The 21,713-nt window shown below is 35.8% G+C and overlaps 1 protein-coding gene across 4 annotated transcripts in view; it reads left to right on the forward strand.

Moving 5' to 3' along the window:
• Positions 1 to 21,713, forward strand: part of LOC127844795 (SNF-related serine/threonine-protein kinase-like) — a 59,042-nt gene that overhangs the window by 8,916 nt on the left and 28,413 nt on the right. For all 4 annotated transcript variants that reach the window (XM_052375284.1, XM_052375285.1, XM_052375286.1 and 1 more), the window contains exons 2-3: positions 13,310 to 13,451; positions 21,100 to 21,309. In XM_052375284.1, coding sequence (XP_052231244.1) covers positions 13,310 to 13,451; positions 21,100 to 21,309 — 352 coding nt within the window. The remainder of the gene's footprint in view (positions 1 to 13,309; positions 13,452 to 21,099; positions 21,310 to 21,713) is intronic.

A 21,713-nucleotide genomic window follows, 5' to 3' on the forward strand; every position in this document is an offset into this window, starting at 1 on the left:
GTCAAGGTCATCCTTCAAGGTCAAAGATAATTTTTTTTAAATCCAAAGTGGCGCAACACATCTCTTGTTTTACCTGTTATTGAGTTAAATAAACAAAACTTGTTTTAAAACACTTACCGTATTATATTTGAATATATTAATTAAAAAAATCCTCAGCCAATAGTTTATTTAAAAGTAGACATTTATCAATATATTAAATGCTGAAATTGTGGGAATAGAAAAAGAGCTTACCATACAAGCTATTTTGAGAAATGCACTGTAGAAAATTTAGACGTTATGAAAGGTTCTATTTCTGTCAGACTGCATCATGGTTATGAAATACGAATATTTAAAAACATACGGAAATACTAGTCTACTGTCTGGAAAATCCTCTCTAACCAGTAGGTAATTTAAGAATTGATAAGCAACTGTATTCATAGAGAATAAGAACATTAATTTTAGAACTGAAGGAAAATGGTTTCTGACATCATGTGTTGCAAAAGCCTTTAAGGGAAGTCATCATTTCATGGCATAAACATACAACATATCAATATGAAAAACTTTATTATTAGAAAGGACATAATAAGGAAGAATTATTGAGCCTTAGTTTTTCTCACAATTCATCTCAAAATAGCAGAAAGTGAGAATCATGCTGCACATAATGTGTGTTGTTCTTTAAGTATAACCATCTAGTTTTATTCTGTCTGTTTTGACCTACTTAATTTTGAAATTTGATCCAGCAAACACTGTATCAAATATACCAAGTTTATAATTCGCAGTAAATCCAAATACGCAGTAGTAAACAAAATCAACTGTATAATATGATCTGAATGAAACGAGCTTATAAACGCATATTCAAACAAAAATGATAATGAGCTGATAATTGACACAATAACAATTAAGTCTTTATAATTGATGTGGCTTCAAACTGCTAATTGACTCTGCTAAAATATAATAGCAAAAACATCATGCATTTATAAATCCACCCATCTTCTGGAGCCTTGACCACTCGTAGGTGCGAACACAGCTGCCTGGTCGCCTTGATGTCTCGATATGAAAGGGAAAACAATTGTACATAATTACGTGACCCTGTTAATGTGTGAAATACATTCTTTACGGGCAGGAATGTTACTTACATGTACTTGCAGGGCACACTAAATATGCTTATATGATAATACCTGTTGTTGTAAAAATAAAACCAAAAACAAATATGTTTGTTGATCATTTAAAGTTTTCTAATGGTCATCTAACAGTTAATAGGTGTCTATCGCAACCGTTATTTATTGTTTTTGTTTTCACTTAAGATTCACTTATATTTGTGAATGCAGCATCAACATACTAAAACAATATCTAGGAAAGAGAAAATAATGCATTTGTATATCAACCATACTTTCGACAGAAAGTATTTGATTTACGATGTGAATTTAGTTTTAGTGCAGATTGGTTGAAACGACACAAAGACACTATTTTGTTTTACGGATCATTTCGGCTTAGAAGAATGTCCAGTCATAAAAAATATCTAATATTATAAACAGCCGGTAGCAAGATGAGTTGCAGCTAATTGTCAGTAACCACATTTTCACTAACTCTTTTGACCTGTTTATTCTTTTCAGTTCAATTCAACAGTGAAAAATGCCCAAAATATCACTTCAAATTCAATATAAAATAATAATGAAACAGTGCAGTTAATAGACGCACACAAAGTAACTTAAACTACTTAAGCAGATTCTAAAAATGACAAAGATAAATTATTATTGAAATTTGGTTAATACATGCCCTTGATTATCGTGTTTTGTTTTTATGTCTTCGATTTTTAGCCGGATTTTTTTCGAAAAAATCTCGGCTTATAGATTGATGTTGTCGGGCGGGCGGGGGGGGCGGGCGGGCGGGCGGGGTGGTGGCGTGCTCGAAAATGTTAAAGTTCTTATTTCATGGTATAACTTTGGTATGCTTGGACCTAGAGTCTTCAAACTTGACATGAAGGTTGGCCAGGATTAACAGATGACCACTGGTCATTTCAAGGTCATTCATTTGAAGGTCAAGGTCACTGTGACCTTCAATATAAAAAATGTTAAAGTTGTTATAACTTTGGTATGCTTGGACCTAGAGTCTTGAAACTTGACATGAAGGTTGGCCATAACTAGTTAGTAACCACTGGTCATTTCAAGGTCATTCATTTGAAGGTCAAGGTCACTGTGACCTTGAATGTAAAAATGTTAAAGTTCTTATTTCATGGTATAACTTTGGTATGCTTGGACCTAGAGTCTTCAAACTTGACATGAAGGTTGGCCAGGATTAACAGATGACCACTGGTCATTTCAAGGTCATTCATTTGAAGGTGAAGGTCACTGTGACCTTCAATATAAAAATGTTAAAGTTGTTATAACTTTGGTATGCTTGGACCTAGAGTCTTGAAACTTGACATGAAGGTTGGCCAGAACTAGTAAGTAACCACTGGACATTTCAAGGTCATTCATTTGAAGGTCAAGGTCACTGTGACCTTGAATGTAAAAATGTTAAAGTTGTTATAACTTTGGTATGCTTGGACCTAGAGTCTTGAAACTTGACATGAAGGTTGGCCAGAACTAGTAAGTAACCACTGGACATTTCAAGGTCATTCATTTGAAGGTCAAGGTCACTGTGACCTTGAATGTAAAAATGTTAAATAAATAGTATTATTTCATCTAAGTTTATTTTCTTACATTTGATAATGAAATTGATGGAAACTTCAAACAATATGTTACTAATTTGCTAATAAAAAAATTGAGATCAAACTTTCCTAATTGTCAATTCAAGTTCATATTTGTGACCTTAAATGTTATTGTTGTTCATGTATATGCATGCATTCAAAACATAACACAAGGTTTGCTCATGCCTTGAAAAGTACTTACATTTCATTTTGACCTTTGAACAATATTTCAGTAATTTAAGTATTGCATTGACAAAAACACGAAAGGTACTTTCCTGTCATTTAAATAAAAAATCCGGCTTCAATGCGGTCATCTCCGACCGCGGAACTCTTGTTGTTAAATTTTCAGGATTACAATTTGTTTATAAACGTGAATGCACTCACTAAAAACACAACAGCACGCTTTTTTATTAACTATGTTATCCATTTTATTTTGAATCCGCGCACATTTAACATTATGATTTGACATACATTGCATTATTATAAATGTTCTTTTAATTTTTTTTAACAACTAATCATTTAAAAAATATTTTTTATTTTATGATACATGTATGCATCGACTCGGCGTCATGTCGCGGATGGAGGCTTGCCTCGGCATGCCGCGGCGGACAGATGCGAAGCTTGGCGGCGAAATTCGACTTGCCGCCGCATACTTACGCGGCTTCAACTGCTGACGCTGCATCGACTCGTTTCGCCTTGCCGTCGCGGATCGCGAAATATGTTTGTTCCGCCTTGGCTGTACTGTAGCTGTCGAGTGTCGTTTAACCTCTAATCGATTAAAATCAGTTAAACGGACAGATAAAGCAATCAAGCTGTGATCGCCGGCTTCTTTGAATTTTCTGAAAATACATGAAGTTGCATAACATGGATTTGAATCAGAAATGGAAGGTTGGAGAAAAAACTGGTTCCAAGGACCCCCCGCGTTATATTGGACACAGCGTTATAATGGACTGCACTATATTGGAGTTACGGTGTATTATGAAAAATGAAATAAAAACATAGGGTCACCGGCCTTTTTTTAATTTTATTCACCATTATATAACATGTACTTTTTAAATAAAACTGAACAATCTCTAATTACGTAAAATTGATTAATAACATATGAAATTAGCAACATGTAGATAAGACGCAACCCCAACTGTAACTTAATTTAAGTCTTAAACATGCGTCTTACAAGCGAAAGTATACGGTACATTGATAATGACTGGCAGATGACCCCTATTGATTTTCAGGTCACTAGGTCAAAGGTCAAGGTCACAGTGACTCGAAATAGTAAAATGGTTTCATGGTGATAACTCAAGAATAATAAGGCCTAGGATCATGAAACTTCATAGGTGCATTGATCATGACTGGCAGATGACCCCTGGGTTTTTTCTGCCTATTTTGGGAAAAGGAGTCTGACCAAATGCGGAATTTTTCATCGACAAAATTGGCCATTTTGGGAATTTTTGCTTCGATGAAATGGCTCATTTGGGAAAAAATTGTTAATTTATCATGCTTAAATAATTCAGTGGTTTAACAAATAAATTTGTTTGTATTTGTTATTTTGTCTTCTTTATATAAACTGATGCAATATTGGACATGTTCAACGTTTATTCAAGTACTGCAGTTTTGTTTTTCAGTTACACTCTGAGATAAGAACTGAACTGTACAGCTAAAACCTTATAGCAGATATTTTTGACCAAAACAAACAAACACTGGTTAGTCACACAAGTTATAAGACACTTCATTCTAAAAAAAATAAAAAAAATTGGGGATTTTTTTTTTAATTTCGGTTTGGGATCGGGTCTGTTTGCTTTGGGAAGCTTCCGTTTTCCGGAGGCGCAGACAGTGCTGAAAAACCCCTGGACCCCTATTGATTTTCAGATCACTAGGTCAAAGGTCAAGGTCACAGTGACAAAAAATGTATTCACACAATGGCTGCCACTACAACTGACAGCCCATATGGGGGGCATGCATGTTTTACAAACAGCCCTTGTTTTCTAGAAGCTTTCCATGTACTGTGAGCATTCTAGTTACTTAAAAAATTCAATCATTCCAATTGATCATTCAATATTTCAATGAGGGACAAGATTTTGCTAAGCCGTGACCAATATACAGTTTGTAATCGTAACTATTCAATATTCAGTGTATTATGATCAGGCAGAAGGTAGAGCACAGTGCGTTCAATTGTAATTTGTTACATTGTACATTGTAAACTTGTGTATTGGGTAAAGTGAGGCTATAAATGTAGCTTCTTTAGTCTTAGAGTCATACAGAAAGTAATTGGACACAAGTTTGGCAATGGTTGCTGGTTTGATATCTACAACCACACAATCATATATCCCTTATTCAAAACTGTGTTGTTAATACAGCGCGCCAAGATTGGTTTAGGCTTGGATGCCATATAAATAAGTGATGGTGAAAAATGTTCCATACAACAATATGTGTTACGCTGTACATTCTTCAATGTTGCATGATGATGCTCAACAAATAATACAATTAATCATGAACATTATTTATCGATAAAAATGATTTTTTATGAAGAATGCAAGCAATGTTGTTAACAAAAATAACATTTATTTTCTTCAAATTGTTGAAGATTTTGCATTAACATTGTGGAAGGCTGAAGTAAAAAAGATCTTTCCCAAAATAACAAAAGATGGCTTTGTTGCATCAAACACTTGTTGGTCATTCAGTCCTACTATTCTGCTATTCATAGCAATGAACTAGTAACATTGGCATACAATTTACCTATTGAATTAGAAGGGCCAGTTACAACATGTATAACCTGATAAGGCCTAACAAAAAAATATGTTTGTTTCCACTGACATGGCCTAAAAAATTAGGGTAGGTAGGTAGGCAAATAATTTTATTTTTAAAAATATTTTTTTTTAGAAAATGTCGTACATGGTGCATCTCTTCTCATTTTTGTGTGTACAACTGTATGTACAATAAATTTGATAATGTATGTAATGCTATATGGCTTTATTTAAATGCTTTTATGAAATAAAAACTTGCTGTTCATTAATTTTGCATTTGTTACTTTCCTTATTTTGGAGTTTAATGTTGACTTCTGGCAACGGCTATAATAGTCCATTTTATGAACAATAAAAGGCATAACTAAAGGTGCAGTAAACTTGACCCTCAGTGCCTATAGGGATTCAGTGTTGTTATACTTTCTGTTCCTTTGGGATCATGGAGTATATACTATATTATTTATAATTTATAATATATTAAATAGCCCAAAAGCCTAGGGGGATGCGAGTGGTGTTGCATGTAACATTATCACCATGAACAGACCCAATCAAACTGGGTGTGCTATTATATTTCTTGGATGCAGTTTATGCTTCCAAAGGACCACATTTTCAGATTATATTATGTACTGGTGTCGTGGGGTCTATCTACCAGGGCTAGCGCTGTCCCAAAATTTCTTAGAGCAAACCAGGTTTTTGTTTTTCGATGCGCGAAAACTGGTTTTGAAATAATTATATATACATTTACTATCAACTTGTTTATATTTCTCTTGATGACAAGGGCATATCACATATCATAATGTAACATACATTTTTCAATATAGAAATAATTAGTATGGTACTTGTCAAAGTACAAACATTTATTTTATAGATGTACATTTAATAGGGGTGTTGATTGTTCCAAATTTGAAATCCTGAAAATGAGGCCGGGGGTCTTGGAACCGCAGCCGCAGGAACCCAACAGGAAGAAAGGGCAGATCCCCCACCCCATCCAGAGCCCTTACTAATTGTTTTTTTTTATAGTCTTTCCAATTGTATTTTCAGGTGAATACAATTTAAAATATTATAAACCACACCGTCCGTATCACCACATGTGCATTCGTCATTCTATTTCTTCTAGAAAGAACTTCGAAAATAAATTATAATCGATGAAAAATAATGTATCCGAAAAAGACAGTCCAAAAAATTGTACGCGTTTCTACATTAAATCAAATGTGCATATTGTTTGACTGCAGACATTGCAAAACCTAGCAAATATACAATTTGGTTGACATATTGCTTTACAATAGCATTTTTTGTGGGTATTAAAAAACAACTTAACTATCACCTTTTAATTTCAAACGATAATCGGCAGAAAGGTGTAACATCGTCAAAATAGAACTTATTATTTAATTATCATCCTTTAATTCAGATCGATAGTCGGGAGAAAGGTGTTAAATAATCAGCTTAGAAATAATTTATTTATTGGTACGCTTCTTTTGATTTGTTAATCTTTAAATACGACGTTTGCCATCGGCTGCTATATTGTTGGCAGACGACAAGATCAACTGACTGTGTATTCCAAGTGTACAGTGTCTGCGCATGAATGACCCAATATTATGTGTGAGCAAACTCAATGCTGATTGGCCAGCTACCACGTGCGCTTCAATAACAATAAAAATAATATGCGGATAACGTAGACAAGTTTATTGAGCGTCGCCGAAAAATACGCAGTCCGATTTTTTTCTAATTTTGGGCTCAATAAAGATTAGGACCAGCGGCAAAAAATTAGGTAGGGTCGGGCCACCGGAAACCATTATTTTTGCTATGCGTAACAAAGAGCTAGTTAATTGTCAATTGATAAACAGGGCCCACCTCTTGCAATTGACTCTAAAGTTACCCCCTCTCCACATCAGGATTTATTACTAACAAATATTTCTAACAAATTGGAAAATGATTGACCCAAATTCTTTTTAGCGAGGCTGTTTTCGGAGAAAACCAGAGCTATTGTCATAGCCAGCTTGTCGTCTGCCGTAGGCGTCGTGCTAAAACCTTAACAGAGCTCCAGATAAGGGCCGTACAGCCCTAATTATGGCTTTTTCATGAAGGTTTACGCATTTATTTTTGTAAACTGGACGTACACAGGGGTCTAGCTACAGTACACTCCACGCGTTTTCCCCAATTTCCCTCCATACTCCGCGGGTTTTGACCTGGAGGGAGATTAAGAAAATCCCGCTATACGCGGCGTTTGCATGATTTTGGACGCGGCGGTTAACGATCGGCAAAACCGATAAGCCGACGCGGCGGCCCTCGGCGTTGGCAACGCGGGGGAAAGTCCGCGTTTTACGAGATAACGATCAATTTAATTTTGTTTGACTTCCTGATTTTCAAATAAAATTACATTTATTACAAGTTCATACATGAACATGTAGTATAATATTTACAATTAAAAAAAACAACCAAGATAGATCGATCCCGACGTGGTTGTAGAAGTAGTTGTTGTTGTATAGAAAACTCGTTGATTTACGACACACAAAACGTCGTCTTTTAACTAATACTTACCAATTAATATAAACACAGTTTGCAACATTGTTTTTATTTTGATAATTTAATCAAAAGTTTTCATGTTAGCAGCTGATTTTCTACACTGAACATGTATACAAATGACCAAGGACCCTACAAATCTTGCAAATCTGTGTGAATTGACAGTTTGACGTAATCAAAGAAAAGCCGCTTCCTGTCTAAAGGCATAACTTACTCAAGTAAACACGTTCAACGAATGCATAAGGAATGGTTTTAATTGTCGGAACAACGTTAATTCTCTGCTCGCTAGTGCATTGATTTTCTCTTTGTTTGTAGGTTATTCCATTGATTGCTAAAAGGTGATAACTATTGAGTTGATAATTGCATTTAATATTCACAGTTGTCTTCTTGTTGCGTCGACATTCTAAACAATGTTTACCAGTTATTATGGACCAAATCGGCAGAGTGACATTCACACATGTTAATCCCTTTTGTCAAAACATCGCAGACAGCAGTCTACACAATAGGTCAGTAGACAAGCTTTGCGTGTTTTCATAACGTCAAACACTTAAAATCCAGTTCCGCCCAGATGCCTTCTTTATTCAGTTTACAGTACAATAAGTGTTAAAATAATTACTCTACTAAAATACCGTAACGAAAAAGATTCGGCGTGTTCGATTTGAAATTATTTTAGAGGAAATATCAACTTATTCGCGATATAATTTCGTTAATAAATACCAAAGAAACTTTTAACCGAAATCAACAAAATTCAATGTTCTCTGCGCTACAAAGTTTGTATAAAAAAAATCAATACACGCACGCTTTGCAGGAGTATACATTGTACCTTGACCTTGTAAATTGCAGCATAATTTTCACGCGCTTTTGTCGGGAAATATACGTGTAACTGTATATTGGAAGCATTTGTAAACGTCGTGTTAACAATTAAAAATCGTAGTGTGTTTCGGATTACTAATTATTATTCTCATTTGGAAATTTTACGGAACATTTATTCTTGTGTCATATGTGTTATGATTTAAATATTAATTTGTCCAATGTATTATATTCATTCATATTGTAGACGTACCTGTGAATTAAAAAACATGATTTTTATACCTATTAATTTTCTATACAATTATCTTTTTTATACATGTACTACAGTATTTAAACAATTTATTATCCCCACGCTTTTTGAAAAAAGGTGGAGATATTGTGGTTATCTCCGCCGTCCGTCCGTCCGTCCGTCTGTCTGTCTGTCTGTCTGTCCGTCCGTCTTGGCCACTATCTCCTCCTACACTAAAAGCACTAGAACCTTGAAACTTACACACATGGTAGCTATGAGCATATGTGCGACCCTGCACTATTATAGAATTTTGATCTGACCCCTGGGTCAAAAGTTATAGCGGTTGGGGTGGGGCCGCGTCAGAAATTATCACTCATTTTTTTAGGTTATTTTACATTTACATCTTTATTTCTACACCGATTCACTTCAAATTGATACTGGACCTCTCTTATGACAATACGGTCAATCTCAACCATGCATGGCCCCATTCCCAACCCTGGGGCGCCCCGCCCACATAGGCCACACCCACCAAAAATTTCCATTTACTATAATTTTTTCATTTCTACACGGATTCACTTCAAATTGATACTGAACTTTTGTTATGACATTAGGGTCAATCTCAACTATGCATGGCCCCAATCCCAACCCTGGGGCGCCCGCCCACATAGGCCACACCCACCAAAAAATTCCATTTACTATATTTTTGTCATTTCTACACGGATTCACTTCAAATTGATACTGAACTTCTCTTATGACATTAGGGTCAATCTCAACTATGCATGGCCCCATAACCAACCCTGGGGCCCCGCCCACATAGACCACACCCACCCAAAATTGCCTTTACTATAATTTCTTCATTTCTACACCGATTCACTTCAAATTGATATTGAACTTCTCTTATGACAATACAGTCAATCTCAACTATGCATGGCCCCATTACCAACCCTGGGGCGCCCTGCCCACATAGACCACACCCACCCAAAATTGCCTTTTACTATAATTTCTTCATTTCTACACCGATTCACTTCAAATTGATACTGAACTTCTCTTATGACAATACGGTCAATCTCAACTATGCATGGCACAATTACCAACCCTGGGGCGCCCTGCCCACATATGTCACACCCACCCAAAATTGCCTTTTATTATAACTTCTTCATTTCTACACCAATTCACTTCTAATGGATGATGAACTTCTCTTATGACAATACGGTCAATCTCAGCTATGCATGGCCCCAACCCTGGGGCACACCTAGGTCAAACATTCGGCGTGGGGATACGCGTCGGCCTCTGCCGCGCCATTTCTAGTTATAACAATGTTTTTATTTTTTGGCATGCCCAGTAGCACACTGCTAACGCGGCGTTGCGCGGCGATCACTGATAAGAACGGAAAGTGTCTGCATTTACCGACTAGCCTAAAGTAATACACGCCGCGGGAATTAGCGAACGCGGCGTAACGCCGAGCGTTTTATCGAGTTCACCTCGCTCTTCCAACTCCGCGTGAACACTCGCTAGCAGAAAAAAAAACCGCGGAGGGAGCGCGTTTTTTGGGGAAAACGCGTGGAGTGTACTGTATGCTTAAAATTTAGGGAGAGGTCACTTCTCCCCAAAGCCAAAATAGGGAGAATTGGTAACATCCTTGGGAGAAATGGTACATTTGCGTCATAGATCAGTTTTACGTATATTTTGCGGCAACTTAAGGGATATGTGGTTTCTGTTCAGCGTTCAATAAACTCTTCACTTGTTTTATACAATAAGACATGTGAAGTGTATAAAACCTACCATTTTCTTATTTCTCAGTGATTGTTGATAATGATGGTACTTTTAATTATTTTTTTTCCTGAACAGGTGTATCAAATAAACTTCAATTGTAACAAACCAGTGATGTTCAGAATCTTTTAACTTCCATGTTAATTTTAACCTTAAGCAATTCAACATTAAATCAAATTCATATTTTGTTACAAATATTTGTTTTAAATTAAAAATTCATTTAAAATCTCATTTTACAGCAGAGGTTCCAAATCTGACCTGTAAGTGAGCCCTATATTTATTGCCAGTGCTAGGTTACCTCTTCCCATTTTATCATTCTTGAGTATTGTTTTTATAATGGGCCATTTAACTTTGCTTAAGCATAGTTATTTGTAGCCAGCACAAGGCCATTAATCAAGGCATCATGAACAATTTTAAGAAGTCTAAAAGCTCCAGACTGTTCTTTTGAATGTTCAACTTTGCATGACCTGTAAATGGGCAACTTATGGCTGAGAATTCTCCTGTGTCCTGAATTCGCCATATCAAATTTTATTTTAATCAATGTCTGGCACAAAGTAAATCATTTAAAGGGGGAGATGTCACTTCGCCTTCATGAAATTAATTAGCGAAATTAATATTCCCTGGGCGAACAAATCGCCCACTTCGCCCACTCGCGTGACCCCTGGTACAATTACGACTTTAATATCTCTTTTTATGCTATTACGAAAACAATCTGGCCGTACTGATACGTCCGCGCCAGCGCTGCGTGATTTGTTGGTCTCTAACGTTACGGCGCTTTTCGTTAATTTAAATTACAGAAAAGTTGTAGACTGGATTCCGGTATTATTGTCTATTCTGTCTCGTGGTTTTCTGTAACTCGTAAACCCGTCAAAAACAATATGTCTGCGAGCAATGGAAGGCCGTCTAAACCGAAAGCGTTTCAAAACAACACTGTGTTATCATATAATGGCTACACATGGTGTCGTCTAACCATCCTGACATTCAATCTGTAAACCCAGAAAAAGACAAAAGCCCAATATTAAAGGATTTGATTGCATCGGTGGGTAAAAACGTTAGAAAACACGATGGAAAATGGATGAAACAGTGACAAAAGTGTTCATTTACTTAGCTTACGAGTTGGCTTGTGTTTTCTTGTCAAGATAAATTAAGAAATAATATTAGCCATGAGTTTTAATTTTAATCATAATTCAGAATGGAAAGCCTAATAAAGTAACTAGAAAAGAAGCTAAATATATTTATTATAATTGCTGAAAATTTTCTGTAAAGTCACTTATACACCCTTCAATATCCAAGAACATGGGTAGTACAGTACTACATGTACCTGTATTTTTGGATATGGTGGTACAGGTACTAATTGATTTTCAGCGTTACTCCATTTCTTTCTGTCAGTGGCAGTACCGTTACTAATTTCACAAACTATCTGGAGCTCTGCCTTAACATTGGCCATAACTTTAAATATTGAAGATAGCACCTTGAAATTTTGCATGCATGTGTATCTCATGGAGCTGCACATTCTGAGTGGTAACATTTCAAGGTGAACATCAACCTTCAAGGTCTAGGGGCGAAAAAAACAAAGTCAAGGGAAGTTATAAGCTTTAAATGGACATAGTTCTCTGACCTGCCCACGTATATATTTTTGTTAAATAAATCAAAGGGGTGCAGTAGGCGGCATTGTGTTTCTGAGAAACACATTGTGGTAAAAGGTCAAGGTCATCCTTTACGGTCTATGGTAAAAAATACAGATTTAAGGGAAGTAATAGGCTTTAAAAAGGGAGAAATTATTCAATATTGAACACAGCCACTTGATATATTTGGCATGCATGTGTATCTCATGGATCTGCACATTTTGAGTGGTGAATCTACAGTCACAGTAGTGGCTTTTAATTATTTGCTACTAAAAATAGAGATTTGGTACAGACAATTATTTTCAAGGGAAGTAATTTATATAATTATAAATCTCATATTATATATTTCCTTACCAAGAATTGAAGTTCTTTTCACAGTTACTGTACAGATTTATTATTTTGATTATTTATAACCCAAATGGTTGATTCGTCAAAGTTTTTTTTAATGATATAATTATTATTTCTTTGATGTTCATTACATACCTGTGGACTTATGTCCATAGATACATGAGCAACTCTGGTTATGATGTCTGACATGGTCATAATTGACTGTGAGACCCTCCACCCCCCCTCCCTGGTTGGATTTGACAAAATTCAAGGGAAGTAATAACCTTTAAAGGGAGATGATTTCTATACCTGCCAAATGATAAATATAAATTTTATTTCAATGCGGCGCAGTATGGGGCATTGTGTTTCTGACAAACACCTCTCTTGTTGGGTCACTAGGTCAAAGGTCAAGGTCACTGTGACCTCTAAAATAAAAAAATCTGACAACCTTTCGCAGCCAAGCGTGGCACCTGTTATGCGGTGCTCTTGTTTCAAAATCAGAAATTGGCAAAATTACGTGTTAACAAAAAAGTCATTTTTTAAAAAACTAAAAAAAACCTTTGAAATTGTTTGCTGACAAAAATTAATGGTTTCCTTTACCGAAAGTCTGCTTGTTTTTCAGACATCTGGAGCCTGGGTGTGATCCTGTTCATGCTGGTGTGCGGTGAGGCTCCATTCCAGGAGGCCAGTGATAGCGAGACCCTCACCATGATCATGGACTGCAAGTACAAGTTCCCACCCCACGTCTCACAGTCATGCAGAGAGTAAGTAGCACGCACAAGTTGCCATTCTTAAGATATGGGTTTACTAAAGGTACAGGGCGCTGCTGTAAAGGTGTTGGGTTTTAAAAAAGCCGTCTTTTGACAAATTGTTGTAATTTCCTTGATCAAATGAAAACCTTAATATATCATTTGTAATAAGTGGTTTTAATCAGTCATTGCATGTGATAAATATACAGTACAGCTAACGCGGCACAAACATAATCCGCGGCTACGCCACTGCCAGAAATTAAGTACGCGGCGGCTGTGTCGAGTGTTCACGCGGCGTATCGCACGAGGCACTAGGAATCGATCCGCGCAATGACGCCGAGTCTGTTTTAACCTCACGTTCTTTCGCCGAGTAAATACGCGGCATATGTACGCGGTGGATTGAGTGAAAAGATATACACCTACATTAACATTTGTGTAGCATAGAAACCTAGACTTACGCTACTTTCATATTTATTATTTTCACGTTTTAATAAGCGATATTGCACGTTATGCGCTTTAACAAATTTATTTCGTCTAATAAATTACGCACAATTTTAATGTTTCATTCGATTCTGAAATGAGCTTTATTAAATTTGTAATCCGAAACACGCTTCCGAATTTTAATGCTAATGCGACATTAACAAATTCTAGCGTCAAATAAACAGTGCTAAAATATCCTTTGTCTCCATAAAAAGCACGCAAAAATTATGCAGACATGTACAACGTCACATGGAAAGTTTGGGTGTATTTTGTGTTGTATAAAACATGTACATCACGTCAGGCGATTTATGTGTGTTCAGTGGAAAAACCGCCCCAATTGGACTTTTTTTCATCACATCTTTAAATAGTAACAAATGCCAAAATGTATTTGAAACTGAAGAATAATTGCAAATGTATGTGTGTCTTGAGCACTTTTATCGTAAATATTTACCGGAATTTGCTTTTAAAACTGGAATATACTGGATTATCGGGTAATGATTAGCGATATCAACTGTATAATATAAACAAAATGAAACTACTTTATATACGCATAGTCAAACAATAGTTATAATAAGCTGATAATTAACAAAACAACAATTAAGTGTTGGTTATTGATGTGGCTTCAAACTGCTAATTTTCTCAGCTTAAATATAATAGCAAAAACAACAAACAATTATAAATTCACCACCTGCTGGAGTCTTGACCACTTGTATGTGCCAAAACATAATAACGTGACATTGTTTATATCCTTATACATGTTGTCGTAAAAATTAAACCCAAAACAAATATGTTTGTTGATCGTTTATTATAAGGACAATAATCATACAGCGCAATAAACGCACACAAAATACTTAAAAGTACTTTAGCCAATTCTAAAAATGACAATGGCAAATGATTATTGGAATTTTATAAATACATGCCCGTGATAATCGATTTATGTTTTTAAATTAAATTAAAAATTAAATTAATTATGATTTTAAATATAATTATAATTGTTCTTTTAAATTTCTTTGACTAACTAATCATTTAAAAAAGATTTTGATTTGAAGATGCGCATCGATTCGGCGTCATATTGCGGATCGCAGCTTGCCTCAGCATGTCTTGGCAGACAGATGTGAAGCTTCGCGGCGAAATGCGACTTGCCGCCGCATACTGACGCGGCTTCAACGGCCGACTCTGTATCGACTCATTGCACTTTGCCGCCGCGGATCGCCAAATGTGTTTGTTCCGCGTTGGCTGTACTGTATAAGTAATTACAAAATGTACAACACATTTAACACTACATGTTTTGACTAGTTTAAAGGGCAGCAAGGGGATGGGGAATAGAGCATGGGAAGCACCATGCTCTTTTACTCTAAATAGGTCCCTAATTATAATTGTGGACAAGTCTTTAAGAACATGTGAAAGAAAACAATTCAGGGATTTCAATAGATTCAAAAAACCAGGAGTCAATGACACCTGGACTGAAATTTTGAGGAGTCAAATTGAAAAATGCTGGGGTCAATTTTGAAGCGCGTTAATTGTGTTTTTGTCTGTATTATTCAATTTTTTAGATAAAAATATGCTCTAAGAGTAGATAAAAATATGGTCTAAGAGTAACATAATATCTTAAAAAGTTATATTGCTTTATTAAATAACAATACCATGATAAAAAACACAACATATTTTAATGAATTGGTACATTAAAATCTACTTCCTTTTAAAACATTTAAGTCTTTTAACACATTTAAGTAATTTAAGATATGTACCGGTAGCACCTTTTCATCACATATTTATCGTCATTATATTATCATTATCCCTATGATAGCTTTTCTAACAAAACACAATCAAAATGCATGGAACATCTAGTATATCTATTAATGTTTATCCGAATACTACACATGTCCGAAATATGTTAGTATTAAAAATGAACTGTGATTCCAGTTTATATAAGATGGGTGTTACTCGCAATTATCGGTGGATTAACAAACTGACAAAACTCGCTGGACTTACTAGTGGATCTATGTAATTAAAAGACCTTTGATCAATTTTGTTTTTTCTTTAATTTCTTTTGCCGACTAACTTTAACTGTGCTGTCTGCAAGTCTGCAAAAAAACCTGCAATTATCGGATGGTCAATCAATTATCACGTAATCGCTGCTGCTAATTACCCAGTTAGTGCGCACGCACTTTTTAGAAGGTGACATGTGTATTGGAGGAGATGAGAACAACGCCCGGGGTATTCTGTCGATTATAGACCGAGTTTCAAATACTGAAACATTAATTTCAATTAGGAGCACAGTGGGATTTATTACCATGGAACTCGAGATGTTAACTGACTGACGCAAGGATCAAATTTTTGATGCATCAAAATGATGCACGGCAGAAAAAAGGGTTGCGTCAAAAACGAGTCATTTTTAATTTGTTCGCGTCAAAACGCAGGATTCTGCGTCTATTGAAATCCCTGAAACAATTACATTCATCTTACAAAGTTTTGATAGTAATGAATTGTCTTTATTGACCAACGCTTATAATTATTATTGCAGCAAAAGCAGTTATTGTTAACTTCTTATTGCTTTTTCAGGCGGGTGAAAACCAAGTACAGCAAATAAATGCATATCACTCGCTCAATCTGATTAAATTGAAATCGCTGAAAATGTATCTTGTTTGTCAATTTCAGAGGTTTTCAGATTATCTGCTTTATTTGAATGCTTTGAAAGTTTATATTGTTTATCAACTTGTTAGGTATTCATTAAACTAGTAATGCAGAGTGACAACAGTACTTGCTACAAAAGTAGGTCATTTGTGTTTGACCAGTATTTTGAACAACAGTTCACTCTTTTAAGGTTAAGATGTGGTACATATTACCAGTGAGTTCAAATTTGTGCATTAACCCTTTGCCACTTATGTATTTTCACGCATTTGCAGTCCCTTATAAAGTTGAATTAATTAAAGACCGTTCTTACTAGATTCAAATTTTTAAGGCTTCATTTTTAACCCTTAGATACGGATGAGCAGCAAACAGCATAAATCCTGAACAGACTGCGAGTTACTCGCAGGCTGTTCTGGATTTATGCTGTTTGCACATGGCCATTTTCACTTTGCTTCTGAGTTGGAAAGCAGGGTTCGCACAGACCTTGAAAAGTGCTTGAAAATCAAGGGTTATCTTGAAAAGTGCTTAAAAACGATCTGGAGTGCTTAAAAGTGCTTATTTTTAACCATAGCCTTGAAAAGTGCTTAGAAAGTGCTTGCAATTGGCTGAAAAAGTGCTTGAAAATGAAATAACAACAATTAAAAATGTTAAAAACAGATTCATTCTCTCCAAGCTTTCATATCGATCCGATGATATTGATTGCTCCTCCTATCTGACCCACGCCAATTTTCGAGCGCTTTTTATCAGAACAAAGAAATTCATTTATTTCATGTAGAAGTTGTAACCTAAAATAGCTGTACTCCATGGGTGCAAACCATGTCAGATGATTTACACATGTTGCAATACAACTGTCCTGATTGGGTGCTTATTTCATCAAAGCTTTAAATAGAATCATATGAGGAAATTCATTTGATACTTTCGAAAATTGCAAACGTTTGTGTTTATGACTCTAATCGTCTATATTACCCACCCATAATTTGATTTTAAAAATGGAAATCGGGCATATATGGGATTATATTGGTTCATATTGGTAAGCGAACACCGTGAGATGAACACCGCAGCGAGTGGCATTTGTTTAAGCACAAGGTGCCTGTACTAAGGGTAAAAATACATATTTTCATGTCTTTTCCACGAGTCCGAAGTCGTAGTTTTTTTCAAGATTTATGACAGTTCCCATCTGTTTATACTAGCAGGTACTGAATCGGTACAGGTTTTATAATTTAAGGGAGGTATAATAACTACTACTCATCTGTCGCCAATTTGTCTACTTTGTTTTGTATGCATTAATGCCATTACGTTGCTGAAATATGCCAGTGAATAAGTGCATTTTTCAGAAAGGGTTGCTTTTGAAGTACCCTTTGGTTATACAGGGAAAATCTAGAATTTACTATCTATGGGTCCCTGAACTCGCAGATTTTAGACCAATAAGTCCCAGGCCAAAATTAATGAGTCCACCTTGTAAAAGAATGGGTCCCAAATTTTGAAAGATACCAAGTAGTGAAGAAAATGAGTCTTAAACACACTAGCTCAAATACTATATTTTGCAATAAACTTTTAATAATCTCAAAAACATGTTGAAACCAAAAAAGCAAATTCATGGTCAATACTATCTTGTTTGCCTTCACATAGGCTTTAAAATTATCTGTTACATGAATGTAACCTGTTACAACATTTCAACTTGATTCAAATCGATGATAATATTATTGTTAACATCCGAATTGCGAGCTTGATAATATTATTGTTAACATCCGAATTGCGAGCTGTTGGCCTACCATTATTAAAGTTTAGAGTTGTTTGTTTTGGATTTAGCTTCAACACCTTATTTCGGAGGCATTTTTTCTGTATTATTTATGACTAAGTTAGAAAAAGTTAAAGCAGGTTTTCATCCAGGGACTCTAGAAAATATCATAACACACTCTATTTAAATGGTTGATTCTAATTGGTTTGTATTATACAGCAGCGGCTCGACTAGAGCCAATCAGAAGACTTGTTGCAGTCTTCAAGCCTCATTTGGTTAAACTCAGCGTTCATCGCTACACTTTAGACTCATACCCAAGATGGTTCGTACTTAACGTGATTCGCGTATGTGTTAACGGATTAGTTTCAGCAATGCGTCTGAGTGGACGCACATATTTCAAAACTATGCGTCTATTTCAATATTTGTGCGTCATAGACGCGGGACGCACATGTAGATTATTCCCTGGTTATTGACAACGCCAATTCTAAGTATGCAGAACAGATATAGAGATGTCTAGTATGGGGGAATCTGCGTTGTAAAGCCATCAGAAGAGTGAACATTTAGAATACATATTCAATACAAATAACGGGTTTTGTTTTGGTATGTGTAATGCCTTTGGTCAATTACGGTACTATATCATAATGAAATATCTTACTTTTGATTAAAACAGTTGTTACAGTATCAGGGTAGTGCAGACTGTTGTAAGTCTCAAAGAATGTTAAGCAAGAAGGGACCAATTTAGCCAAAAATGTTGTCAGTATTGGACACTAAAATAATATCATTTTTCAGTATGTCGGACTAAAAAAAGGGTTGAATTTGGATTTTTTTCCCTTGAAAAGTGTTTAAAAAAATGCTTGAATTTCATTCAAGAAAATCTATATGAACCCTGGAAAGGGTTAAGCATTCATAAGTTGCTTCTTGTACACCTTCAGAGTTGACAATACTTAGTGATAAATATGGGGAAAATGCTTACTTTTAGAATTGTACATATTAACATAAACATTTTACAAGGTCAGGTTGATTAATAGTAGTTTCTGCATGCCATAAGTGTTTCAACTGTTAATAAATTGCTTTTCATTTGCATTAAGTGGTCAGCATTAGAATTAAACAAATTAGGTCTCCTAAGTAAGTGGTCACAATTTTATTGTATTTTATCAGGGAGGATTGCACTGTAGGGACTGATTTACGTGCTAGGTAAAACAAACTGCCACAAAACCCTTGAAATTTGATTGATAGTGACATAACTGATTCACAACAATTCACATCTTTAGTCTCCTGGTTTAATAATGAACTACATTGTGTTAACAATTATGGGTATGGTGATGATGTTTATAGTGACTAGAGAATTTAAGGAAAATGGTTTTACAAAAAGCCGCTTAATGAATTGTTTATTTAAAAATGATTGATATTGTCATCAAATGTTATTTTTTGTTATTTGTTTTATGAATTGTCATATTTCGAGAAAATTGTAAACTAATCGGAGGACTACTCTTGATTTTTTTTATTAGCTCACCTGATTGCTCAGGTGACCTTTTGTGACCGGTCTTTGTCCGTCATATGTCCGTCCGTCCATTAACATTTGCTCGTAAACACTCTAAAGGCCACATATCTTGTCCCATCCCCCCTTCTTTCAAAAAAGAGGGGGTATATTGTTTTGTTTATGTCGGTCTGTCCGTCCACCAGATGGTTTCGGGATGAAAACTCATGAGTGCTTATGTCAAGGATCATGAAACTTCATAGGTACATTGATCATGACTCGCAGATGACTCCTATTTATTTTTTAGGTCACTAGGTCAAAGGTCAAGGTCACAATGACCCAAAATAGTAAAATAGTTTCCGGATGATAACTCAAGAACACTTATGCCTAGGATCATGAAACTTCATAGATACATTGATCATGACTCGCAGATGACCCCTATTGACTCTCAGGTCACTAGGTCAAAGGTCAAGGTCACGGTGACCCAACGCAGTAAAATGGTTTCCGGTTGATAAATCAAGAACGCTAATGTCTAGGAGCATGTAACTTCATAGATACATTGATCATGACTCACAGATAAACCCTATTGATTTTCATGTCACAAGGTCAAAGGTCAAGGTCACGATGACCCGAAATAGTAATATGGTTTCCGGATGATGACTCAAGAAAGCTTAGGCCTAGGATCATGAAACTTCATAGGTACATTGATCATTACTCGTAGATCCCTATTGATTTTCAGGTCACTTGGTCAAAAGTCAAGGTCTCGGTGACCTGAAATAGTTAAATGGTTTCTGGATGATAACTCAAAAACGCTTATGCCTAGGATCATGAAACTTCATAGGTACAATGATCATGACTCGCAGATGACCGCTATTGATTTTCAGGTCACTAGGTCGAAGGTCAAGGTCACGGTGACCTGAAATAGTAAAATGGTTTCTGGATGATAACTCAAGAACGCTTATTCCTAGGTTCATGAAACTTCATAGGTATATTGATCATGACTTGCAGATGATCCCTATTTATTATCAGGTCACTAGGTCAAAGGTCAAGGTCACACAATGGCTGTCAAGGTCACGGTGACTCAACTTAGAAAAATGGTTTCCGGATGATAACTCAAGAATGCTTACGTCTAGGAACATGAAACTTTATAGGTACATTGATCATGACTCGCAGATGAAATAATGATGAAACTTGACCAGGATGTTTGTCTGGACAATATCTAGTTCAAATTTGACATTTGGTAAAGTTTGAATGAACCGACTCCTCTTAGGTGAGCGAAATAGGGCCATCTTGGCCCTCTTGTTTAAGTAATTCATCCAAAAAGTGTTCTGTTACAGGTTGATATCGCTGATGTTGAAGCGCGAGCCTGGTCACCGAGCCAACCTCCACCAGATAGAGACTCATGCATGGCTGCGTATGGGCTCAGACGAGGTGCCGCACTACCACATGCCCCTTATCTCACGGGAACAGGTGTCAGAGGAGGACCATATTAGCGTTGTGGAGAAGATGGTTGAGGGATGCATAGCCTCTAAGGAAGAAATACTGCAGTAAGTGTCACTGTGTGTTGTGTTGTTTTGCTTCATGATTTAATGGGTAGAAGTGAAAATGAACCATATCAATAAACAGTGTCTTGAGGAAAATAGTTGAGTTTGAAATTTAAACTTATTATTTAAGTTCCTTCTATCAAAGCCAGAACAATAAGGTGTGATGCTTTCTTCTTCCACATTTACATGTGTGTTTTATTTATCTGCCAAAGGTTTAATTGTTAAATTACTCGGTGAATTGATGTGACACAATTGTGTCATTGCACTTTCAAACAGAGCAACTTCTTTTAACAGGTTGGGCAGAATAAATTTCACACACTGCCCATACTGGTAAATACAGTCAGATTATCTCAGTATGTTCATAATAAGTGGTCTTAGCTTGATTTTCATTGCATAATTAATGTCTA

Source organism: Dreissena polymorpha, chromosome 9 (assembly GCF_020536995.1).
Source record: "Dreissena polymorpha isolate Duluth1 chromosome 9, UMN_Dpol_1.0, whole genome shotgun sequence".
Lineage (NCBI taxonomy): Eukaryota > Metazoa > Mollusca > Bivalvia > Myida > Dreissenidae > Dreissena > Dreissena polymorpha.